Below are 10,898 nucleotides of genomic sequence, written 5' to 3' on the forward strand. Positions count from 1 at the left end.
AATTTAATTTAAAAAGCAGTAAAGAGGTAAGTCAGTGATGCATCCGTGTAGGGGACCACCACAGGCACAGCTGATGCTGCGTAGATGAACCGCCACTTGCAGGAGTCAGCATGCTGATGGCTGGAAGTGAGCATTCTCTTCCCATGCCTATGCTGTGCTGGTCTGAACTGGTCTGGAGGGGTAGAAGCTCTGTTCTGTGCAAGCCTGTCATGCCTGTGTGTTGCAGAATAGAAATCACCATCCACCCACTTACACCCCTCCTGCTGAGCAAATACATTTTGAGGATCCCTCGCTCAGTGGTTCTGGTTCAGTGGCCACCCCACCCAGACTCCCAGTGGCCGGGTTGGGTCTTCAGGACTGGCCTGAGGCCAGAGGGGAGAACACCTCCACCCTCTGTCGAGGAGCAAGGAGTCCTTCAAGTGTAGCGACTGTGCGCCTCAGGTGCCCAAAGGTGCTCAGCCAATGTCAGGACATATTCATTTGGCTGCATGACCAGAAAGCAGGACCCCCACAAGGAAAAAATCCTGTGTGAAGAACCTATATTTACATGGGCCGCCCATGGACGCTATGACTGCTTACCCCTTTGCCTTTTCTCTGTCTTTACACAAATCTCTTAATTCTGTTTACTTTTTCATTCAAATAATTTTCTCCTCCCCACACTGCACATTTCTCCTTTGGTGTCAACAGCAGGCAGTACCCTGGCCACACCAACCAATTCATGACCAATTTTCCTGTTCGTTCTTGTCAAAAATACCTTCTCATGTAAAAGCAAAAGCACCATTTGCTTTCTACAGGACTCTCCTGTTGGCATATGTGCAAGGAAGGACTGACACCTCCTTGGAAGGAGGATACCCCCGTTACTCCCTTCTTCTCAGGAAAGAGTCCTGCAGGGTTGTCCCTGCAATCCTTGGCCTGTTGGTGGGTCTTCTTCTGAAACAACTCACTCTGGGAAGGACCTCCCCTTTGCAGTCCCCCCATCTTCCTCAACCATTGGATGATTCTCGCTGCTTTTCTGGCTTCCTTTGGCCTCAGGACCTCTGCAAACCAGTGGCTGCTCTCTGTCCTGCAGGAGGTCACAGGTATGCTCTGGACCCTGCAGATGTCCCCAGCCTCCAAGGATAATCCATCCGTGCAAGCAAGCAGTGGGAGATGTTAGAGCCTTTGCTAAACATGCTGTGCCATGAGGTCAGTCATGTAAAAATGCTTCGTAGCTGTCTGGTGGCACAGGGTGCAGGCAGCTGAGGCTCAGCGCACATGCAGCTGCTCCTCTGGAATGGGTCACTGGAGAAATGAAGGGGAGCCTCTGTGCTGGAGCCTTCTCACTGCCCCCGGGGTATGGCAGTCAAAGCTCTCTTGGGGTGGGTAAGATACATGCCCTTGTTTAGCAGGACCAGGTCTGGCAGGCAGTGTCCATCCATGGATAGTGCCAGTTCGCTTCTCTTGCCAGAAGCACCAGGGCCTGCTCAGGTACATGCGCAGGTCACCTCGGAGCTGCAGGGAGGCCTGTGTTGGAGGGGTGAAGGATCCTCCACACAGGCATGCTGCAGCTGGGGAGGTGCCTCCTTCCCCTGCAGCACCTACCCAGCCCCTGCACAGGGCTCAGTGCTTTGGAGCAATCGTCCTGTTCGCTGGCTGTGACTGCTGCCCGTGTCTCTCGTCCGTGTTGCTCCCTCCCTCCTTCCCCTCTGACCTCCTCTTCAACAGCTGGGTCCTGGGCACCCCCAGGGCCTCCCCGCAGGCTCCCATGCTGGCAGCCCCTTTTCCCGTGCCCCGTTTCTGCACAGCCGAGAGCTGCACCCCGGGCCTGGAGCAGCGCTCCTCCCAGTCTGGAACAGCATGCCCAGGGAAAGGAAAGCCATGGAGGGCCAAGGACCCACTGAGCTAGAAATGAGGGCCAGCTCCAAGCCTCCGTCTGAACCTTGAGGTTCTCATGGGCTCCACTGAGATGCCAGTCTGGGCTTCTGCCTCCCTCCAGGAGGCTCCTCGTGGCTGGGACAGGCCAAGACCCCACTGTCACGGAGTGATGATTGGGCTGAGCCCATCTGGCCTCCCGGTGCTGCCCAAAGGGGCAATGCAGCTTCTCTGCCCCAGCCACACCATCCAGCCTTCTTCCTTGTGCCTGCAGTGACACTCAACTGGCCCACCAAGGGACCAGGGCGTGGGCTCATCCCCATGGAAACCATTCATAACTATGTGGCATTCGGCCATTGCAAAGCATTGGCCATTGGCTAATTTTGAGAGAAAACTTTAGGGCTGTAAATGGCCTTTCCTGCCTGCCAAGGGTGAAACCTTTCCATCCCAGCAACAGCAGCCAGTAGGAAAGGAATGCAAGTCAGTCACTGCGGTCCTACTGCAAGGTGCGCTGGCACAGGGGACAAGCAGCATGTGATACACCAGTACAGCGGCTGCAGGGGAAACTGAGGTCCTCCTCTATGCCGGTTCCCTTCAAGAAGGCAGGAAAAGTGTTTCTCAATGACAGAAATACCAAGCATACCCTTTTCACTTGGAAGTGCTGAGCAACTTACAATGGGGGAAAAAAGCTGAAGCACCTGTAATTGCAGAAGTGGATACGAATGTAAGGCATTCCATGCCTTCACAGTGGTGAAGTAGATTAGCCCAGACTGTAAAACCCAACCATTGTAAGCCCAGTGCAGCCCCGGAAGGGTTAAATCCTTTCCTTCAGCAGATGGAAGCAGCCTGCCTGAAGGGGCAGCTGCACATGGTTCCCCTGCTCAGGCAGAGCAGGCAGGTGGATGAAAACCATCATTCCGCAGAAGCCCCAAGGAACAGGCAGGGGTTGTTCTCCATTTTTTCCTGGAGCAGGTGGACGGGGGAACAGATGCCGGTCTCGGGGAGAAGGGGTGACGGGTTTAGCAGTGTGCCTGTGCTGTGAAAGAGGCCTTTGCGCAAAATACAACATTAGGAATACACAGAGCCTTCCCTGTTCATTGGTGTTACACGTAGTGATAATGGAACCGCTGCTTCTCCTCTCTCAGGAGTGCAGTTTTCGTGGCTTCTCTGTAGGTGTCTGTGTGCCCACGCACACGTGCTGCTGCGGAGGGGAAGGCCACGGCCCGAGCGGAGCCGCGGCTGCCCCTGCTTATGGGGTGAGGCGGGAGAAGGATTTAGGCTGCTGTTTGCTCTCCTGGCTTTGGTAGTAGAGGCTGCTGGCTTCTGATTTTGCTGTGGAAAGTCTTGCAAGTTACCAAATACTTCTGGGGGATATTGACTGGACCCCAGTTTACTTACCAAGACCAGAGTTTTCTTTAAAGTCAGGTTCAAACTACTTCATCTGGAAGAACCAAGGACCAATGTGAAAATTACCCTATGATGTGCAAAGCAGTGTTTTGTTTAAAAATATGCTTAAACCTAACTCATAAACCACCACCAAAGAAAGTGGTTAGACTCTCTGACTGCCTCAAAGCAGAGCTTCAAAACTTCATGAGAGAGACGGCGAGCAACACAGCAACCGCTGGCGGAAGGCAGGCAGAGGTTGTCCTGGCTGGGCTGAGACTGATGCGGAACGTTCCCGGGTGCTGAGGCTTGACAGCAAACACTACTGAGGAGAGAGACCAAGCATCCCACAGCAGCACAGTCATTCCAGCCGGAGAGGGCTGTTTTTATTAAAAGCTGTAGCAGTGGGGACTCTGCAGAGACCTCCACTTCCCTCCAAAGTAGCTTAAGGGGCAGCCTTGGTTTGGCTCTGACCACTCCCTGGACAGCCCCGTTACACACCAGGGATGACTCCACCTCTGGCATCTCACCAATGGAGTCTGGATGGACCCCTTCCCTAGATCTCTCCTGCTCCCTCAGAAGAGCACAGTGGAGAAATGGTGGTAACTGCTGCCGAGTGCCCAAGCAGTGCCAGCATAGCACTGCGTGTCTGCGAGAGGGGCCTTGCTCATCATCACAAGTCTCTCTGTCTGACAGCCACAGCCACTTCTTAGCCGGCAGAGAGAGATGTTATCACTCCTGCTGTCCCCACATCCTCTTTTCAGAGCCCTGTTCTATCTTGGTGCATGGGGGTATTTCCATCCCTGATTGTGAGGCCTCAGTTGCAGAAATACGGTGTATGATGAGCCCAGTGCAGGGACTTCTGCTGGTTGCTCTTGTAATTATTTCCTGGAAGAGAGTGAGGCTCCTTCACGTGGGGAAACACCCCACGTGAGCAGCTGAAGCTGCGCTGATGGAGCAGAGGGCAGCCCTTGGTGCAGAACCAAACACCCCCAGCCTTGGGGAGGGAATGGGGCTTCCAGGTGTTGGAGGTCCAGAAGCCTCCAGTGACAGCATGGGGGAAGGGGCACTTCAAGAAGAAACCAGTGCACTGAGCGCAACAAGGTCTCAGCTCAAAGGAGGGGCCCCTGGCTACCTGTGGGAATGGTGCTGAAGGGCTTTCAGACTGATTGCTATGCATATTTTTGTTAATTAACATCAAACAGTACCCCCTGAATTTAAAGTAGCCTGATTGAGGCCTGTCTCCTGCTTGCCTTCCCAATGCTCAATGCCGCCAGCCTCCCTGGATCTGCAAGCTCAGGGTGACCCATGCTGCTCGCTAGGAGACATCTGGCTGGAAAAACACGCCTGAATCTTGGGGAATGCAAACACCTGCATCGTGCAAGGCCTTGGCCAAGGAGGGAGAAGACAGGAAGGTGAAGCGCTGCTGGACAGGAGCAGGTACTGTCCACCTCACTTCTCGGGAGCCGATTAAGTTTCTGCTTGGAATTACTGGGTGATAAGATAGGGTAAGAGTGTCTCCACAAACAGGTGACAAAGTACAGATATGAGTGTGTCCACAAACAGGGAAGTTAATTTAAATTGCAAGAGTAAGATAACTGAAGGAAATAGGAGAGTTAATTGAAACTGCAGGACTGAGATAACCAAGAAATAGGGGAATTAACTGAAAATGCAAAAGTTAGACAATTTTAAAACCACAAAAGTTAAACTTTTATGTAATAGGCAGATCGAGAAGTCTGTACCTTCCAAGTCCCTCAGCCAACAGGGAAAGGAAGAGGGTTACACACAGCTGGGAAATTAGGATAAAATGGAGGCTGCGTCCTCTGGAAAATCGAGAGACCCCACAGGGGAATGCCCCAGTGGACTCCCCCGTTATTCGAATAAAGTCTTTGCAGGACTCCTCTGTCTCCTTTGTGAACATCGGCCTCTGGCTACGGGATTTTCTGTGCATGGGTAAAGGGCCTCCACCGATGCACTGGCTATGGGAGCACATCCTGCGTGAGAATCTTTAATCCGATGTTCCACAACATGGTGTTGGTGGGTAGAGGCTCCACGGTGACCATCTGGGAATTCTGGCTCCCCCAGCAGGAGGGAAGGGAGCTCTGCCTTTCCGTGGTTGCAAGTGGTGGATCTCAGAAAGTGTGTGCGTGGCTTTTTGGGTGTGACAGCACGGAGGGGGCTGGCTGAAAGTGGGATGCAGTGGAATGGGCAGGTGGAGATGATTTTGGTCTGGACTTGGCTGTCTGCCTTGAAGGTCCATACCTCTGCAGTGAGCAGGATGAGCTTCAGGTTCAGAAGATGATGGGGTCCAGGCATCATCAATCAGCTGTGTACCCTGCGCCTCTGCAAGGTGGATCATGGATTGTGCCAATTCTACACTTGGAGAAGAGGAGGGACACCGAGACACCTCATCTGTCTTGTGGCAGAGAATGGTGCTCTTGTTATAAATGTGGAGCAGATGGGAGAAGGGCAAGGTGTTCATATACCAAACTTTTCCTTCTTCCCTTGGTCATCAGCCAAGTCCAGCTGTACTCCAGCTTTTCCTGTTCTGTCCCTGCATGTCCAGGCAACGCTTGTGTGTGTCTGCTGTGTAGCTTGATGCTGCTTTCATCTCCCGTGCTCTTCATTTTTGTATTTAAACTCAGTCCAGAATTCCCCACTAGGCCAGTCTGGCCTCCTGCTGTACTTGATTGACTCCTGGCACATGGGGATGAATCGTTCTTATACTTGTTCTTCTCCATTGGTTAATCAGAAATTCGGCGGCTGCTTCACACCTACCTCTCCTGACTTCTGCTTCTCCTCCAGGCTGAAAAAGCCTCGTCCCTTCCACCACTCCTCATGGGACATACGCTTCAGGCCTCAAATATCTTCACGACCGTGCTCTGAACTCATTCCAGTTTATCAATGTTTTTCTTGCCCTGCGAGGCCCAGAACTCGACTCAGTGCTGCAGACGTGATCTAAGGAGTGCTGAGTAAAGGCAGCAATTGCTTCCTTCAACCTACCAGGTGTGCTCCTGTTCATATAGCCCAGTGTGCTCACCACAGACAGGACACACTGCAGATGTCCAGCCTATTGTCCCCCAGGACCCCCATGTCCTTCTCAGCAGAACCGTTCAGCCCCAATCGCCCGGTTTCCTTTACCTTCTCTCCCTTTTTTCTCCCTCTCATGCTCGCCTCATGGGGTCTTTGCTCATAATGGCTCTGGGAAAGTAATAAGGCAAAAAGTGTGGGGACTTAGTGCAGAATTCAATGAAAGGGGGAAATTCAGCCAGAGATGCAACCCATTTGTAAATGCTGAGAAGGCATTTCCCACTGTTGGAATGGGGCAAAAGCTTCTGGAAACTGAAAAACTGGATTTTCCAGTAGGGACTTGTGAAAGCAATGATGGGAGGCAGAAGGTCTGACAGAACCCTTTCTTGGGGGAAAGGCAGTGGGTTGAGGGAGGTTTTCAATGAAGGTAAAATGAGGAGAAACCCGAGGAGAGTTTGTGGACGGTACATCGATGTGTTTGCACATTGCGTGGCGGTGCCATTAGGAGAACACAGCGGTGGCCAGGGTGAGCTGGGGAAGAGCCCCCGTGTGGAGCCCACTCTGCCGGGGGCTCCAGGCAGGCCGGGCAGCATAAAGCAGCAGCCTCCTCCCTTGGGCAAGGGTTTATTTCAGAGCCACGTGTCAGAGACACAGCGGGTGGGATCCCCTCCTTCTGCACACCCAGAGCTGATGGAGGCAACTGCCTTAAGGTACCAGGCACAAGGGCAGTGGCAGGAGGTGACACCTCCTTCTCCAGCCTGGAGCCTGCGGCAGCTCCTCCTGAAAGAAAACCAGGGCTTGTGGCCAGGTGGCCATTTAGCTGCCCCGTATGATTGTTCTCATTAGACAGGATGTCATCAAACTTGGGTTGATTTTAGAGGTGCAGATAACAAATTTGGCATTCCTAATCTTATTTTTTTTTGCTTGACTTTCAGAAATGCTCGAGTGAAGCAGGTTGGGGGTAGGACAGTCCCCTTCGCCCTGCAAATACCTGTCCATATTCTGCCTCCTGCGGAGAAAAGCGTTAGTGACACCCGTTTCACCACCCGAGGGTGGGTGTTTCTCGCAGCCTGCGCTGGTGCCGGGAGCCGGGCGGCAGAGTCCACCCAGGCTGCCTGTGCCGGGGCCACCGCCTGGACACCTCCTGATGCGTGCCCAACAGCGAGAGAGGTAATTCTGCAATTTGTTTAAAAATTCTGGATTTTTATTTTTTTCAATTAGATTTATATTTTCAGTTCAGTATTTTGAATTTTAAGGAATTAAATGGAATTGCCTTTGAAAGCAGAAAACACTTCGTTGGGTTGAACGCCGCGTTCACCTCAGTTCTGTCCCAGAGGGAAGCATTTGTCCGGGAAACGAAATCCAGCCTCTTTCCATTTCAACAAAATCGTTTAATCCGTTTCTTCCCGTTTGTCCGTCCGACACGGGCCGAACGCGGCCAGGCCACGCAGAAGCTGTAACTCCCGCCAGGAGCCCGCCGGCTCCCGCAGCGCGGCCTGGCCCCGCACCCCTCCGCTGCCCGGCTCCGCGCGCGAGGCCCCGCACGAGCCGCCTCCCTCCTCCGCGGGTTTTGTCTCTTTTGCTTCACGAACCGCGGCCCCGCCGGTCCCGGCTGCGGCCTGATCCGTCCCGCCCGACACCGAACCCGGGCCGGGCCCCTCCGGAGCCGCGGGGTCCCCCGGGTCTCCCTTACCGCCCGCCCCCGCCCCCGCCCCGCGCGGCGGCCGGAAGTGGCGCTGTCCCGGCGCCCCGCGCGCTCCCAGTCCTTCCGGCGCGGCGCCATCGGCGGAGCGGCGGGTGAGGGCCGGGGCGGGGGCCGGGGATCCGCGTCCATCGGCGGCGGGGCTCACCACTCTCTGCCCGCAGACATGGCGATCCGCTACCCTATGGCCGTGGGCCTCAACAAGGGCTACAAGGTGACGAAGAACGTGTCCAAGCCCAGGCAGTGCCGCCGCCGCGGGGTGAGTGCGAGGCGGGGGAGGGCCGGGCCGCGGGAGAGGCGCTGCCGACAGCCACGGGGCTCGGCCGGGGCTGCTGCCGCCCGCGGGGCCTGCGGAGGGTCCGGGCAGGGCCTTGCTGCTGGGTGCGCGCCGCGCGTCACGGTGCTGTGCCTCGAGGCGGCGTGGGAGGGCGGCGGCTGCAGCCCGGCTCCTGCAGCCCGGCTCCTGCTCCGGCAGCCGGGCAGAGGCGGGGCGGCTCCGAACCCCCGCACCGCCCTGCGGTGGCGCCACTGGGGTGAGCGGGACGGTGCGGAGCCGGGAAGGGCGGTGGGCGCTGCAGACGGCTGCCTCCCTGTCTGACCGGGCGCAGACTGGTTCCAGCAACGTGCGCTGGAGCCCAGAAACCCCCCGCACCCTGGGCTGCATCCCCAGCAGCGTGGCCAGCAGGGCGAGGGGGGGGATTCTGCCCCTCTGCTCCGCTCTGGGGAGACACCCCCCAGTGCTGCCTCCAGCTCTGGGGCCACCAACAGCAGAAGGACATGGAGCTGTTGGAGCGGGGCCAGAGGAGGCCATGGAGATGCTGGGAGGGCTGGAGCCCCTCTGCTGGGAGGGGGGGCTGAGAGAGTTGGGGGGGTTCAGCCTGGAGAAGAGAAGGCTCCGGGGAGACCTTGGAGCCCCTTCCAGTCCCTCAAGGGGCTCCAGGAAAGCTGGGGAGGGACTCTGGATCAGGGGGAGCAGCCATAGGAGGAGGGGTAACGGTTTTAAACTGAAAGAGTGGAGACTGAGATGAGATGTGGGGAAGAACTTCTTTGCTGTGAGGGTGGTGAGAGCCTGGCCCAGGTTGCCCAGAGAAGCTGTGGCTGCCCCATCCCTGGAGGGGTTCAAGGCCAGGTTGGAGGGGGCTTGGAGCAACCTGGTCTGGTGGGAGGTGTCCCTGCCCAGGGCAGGGGGTAGGACTGGGTTGGTTTTAAGGTCCCTTCCAACCCAAACCAGTCTGTTATTCCGTGACTGTTGGCAGCACCAGTTGGTGTGGAAGTTGAATGTCTCTTTCTGGAGGATTACAGAAGCTTGTGCTTTGTGGGTCTTCTCCATCTCTGGTCCTGGGGGTGTGGAGCGCTGTCTGTTCTGAACTGCAGTGACTGGGACCAACAGAAAACCTGCAGGAAAGCACCATGTTTGAAGCATTGAGAAAGCTGGTGATGTTAGACACGGAGCAGGGGCTTAAATCATGGAAAGTGAATACATGTGTAAAGGTGGGTGTGGAGTGAAAGAGCTGGTTATGGAATTGGCAGTGGAGCAGTCTGTAGTGGAAGAATGAGATAGATACGTTTCAACTTCAGTTCAATAAATTAGCAGTGAAATGAAAAAAAAATAGGCTGGGTGACTTCTGAAGTTCCTCCCAGTCTGCTTCTCTTGCTGGCAGCAACAGGTCTAAATTAGCACGTACATTAATTGTGATCCATGTATTTCCCCACCTGCCCTTTCCCCCCCCCTTTCCTACAGCGCTTGACCAAACACACCAAGTTTGTGCGAGACATGATCAGGGAAGTCTGTGGCTTCGCACCCTACGAGAGACGTGCTATGGAATTGCTGAAAGTTTCCAAAGATAAACGTGCTCTGAAGTTCATAAAGAAACGGGTGGGTCAATCCAGTATCTTAATGAGGATGGCAAAAACTCTGCTTTAGTTAACTTTCTGTTTTCTGCCCTTTCCTACAGATACTTTGGTTTTTAATGCTTGTATTTTTTCAGCTGCTTGGGAAGTTACTGGTGTGTGTCTGAAGGAGTGGAGGGAATGCCTCCTGGCTTGGGTGGGAAAGCGGGAGATGAGCATGAAGGCACTTCACCTGAAGGCCCTGAGCTACAGGAATCTTGCCTTGCTATTTTTCATTCTTGGCAAATCTGGTGTGGGGAAGAGGAGAGCAATACTGGAGGTTGGGTGCCTTTAACCAGGTGACTTGAAATGAATTTAATTGAGGGCAGCTGTGAAAGTAGAAAGCAGCTTTTACCTTGCCTTAGATAATTCTTGAGTAGAGATGTGATGGGAATTAGTTCCTGGCCGGCCAGTCGATGGGGGTGGAGTTTGAGTCCATATGTGCCATCCTGCCTGCTCTTTGAGCAGAACCTCTTCAGTGACTGCCTGCAGCAGCCAAGCAGTTTGATCTGTTCTCTGCTGGGATGAAGGCTCACTGCATTGCTCTTTCACCTGCAGGTTGGCACTCACATCCGGGCCAAGCGGAAGCGGGAAGAACTCAGCAATGTCCTGGCAGCCATGAGGAAAGCTGCTGCAAAGAAGGATTGAGTTGTACAGTCTGTAACTCAATAAAGTCCTTTCTCACAAAAACAGTGTAGTGACTGTTGATGGTCCATCTGCTTCTGGGGATGCTGAGGGACTGTGTTGATGAGGACCTGAACAGCAGTGATCCAGAACTTGCATTGCTATTTTATTTTTCCTGCACTGGAGATGCTGATACTGGAGTTTCTGCCCTGTTATAAAATAATCCTCCTCCTCCAGACCTCGTGGGGCTAAGCCGTTCTCAGGACATGGAAGCCTCTGCAATAGCTAAGCCTGTGAAGGCTGCAGTACCTTCCACCTCCTACTCTGACTCCAGGTGGTGGTAGGAGAGAAGTCCAGTGGATAAAAACGGCTGTTCAAAATAGTAACAACTCTGCACTCGTTCCTCATGGCACTTCAA

At 54.5% G+C, this 10,898-nt stretch overlaps 1 protein-coding gene across 1 annotated transcript; it reads left to right on the forward strand.

Annotated features, from left to right (window-relative positions):
• The first annotated feature begins 8,032 nt into the window (after positions 1-8,032).
• On the forward strand, positions 8,033-10,541 carry RPL36 (ribosomal protein L36). The gene is made up of 4 exons (XM_074163838.1): positions 8,033-8,061; positions 8,131-8,225; positions 9,708-9,842; positions 10,415-10,541. The coding sequence occupies exons 2-4, from the start codon at positions 8,133-8,135 to the stop codon at positions 10,502-10,504; spliced, it is 318 nt and encodes a 105-aa protein (XP_074019939.1). The 5' UTR covers positions 8,033-8,061; positions 8,131-8,132; the 3' UTR covers positions 10,505-10,541.
• Positions 10,542-10,898: the final 357 nt, after the last annotated feature.

This window comes from Numenius arquata, chromosome 25 (genome assembly GCF_964106895.1).
Source record: "Numenius arquata chromosome 25, bNumArq3.hap1.1, whole genome shotgun sequence".
Lineage (NCBI taxonomy): Eukaryota > Metazoa > Chordata > Aves > Charadriiformes > Scolopacidae > Numenius > Numenius arquata.

Bases quoted from the DNA above. Each gene is read 5' to 3' on its own strand.
- RPL36 (XM_074163838.1), top strand. From the start codon at position 8,133: ATGGCGATCCGCTACCCTATGGCCGTGGGCCTCAACAAGGGCTACAAG. The intron at 8,226-9,707 runs GTGAGTGCGAGG...CCTTTCCTACAG, and splicing joins GGCAGTGCCGCCGCCGCGGG to CGCTTGACCAAACACACCAA. The intron at 9,843-10,414 runs GTGGGTCAATCC...TTTCACCTGCAG, and splicing joins TGAAGTTCATAAAGAAACGG to GTTGGCACTCACATCCGGGC.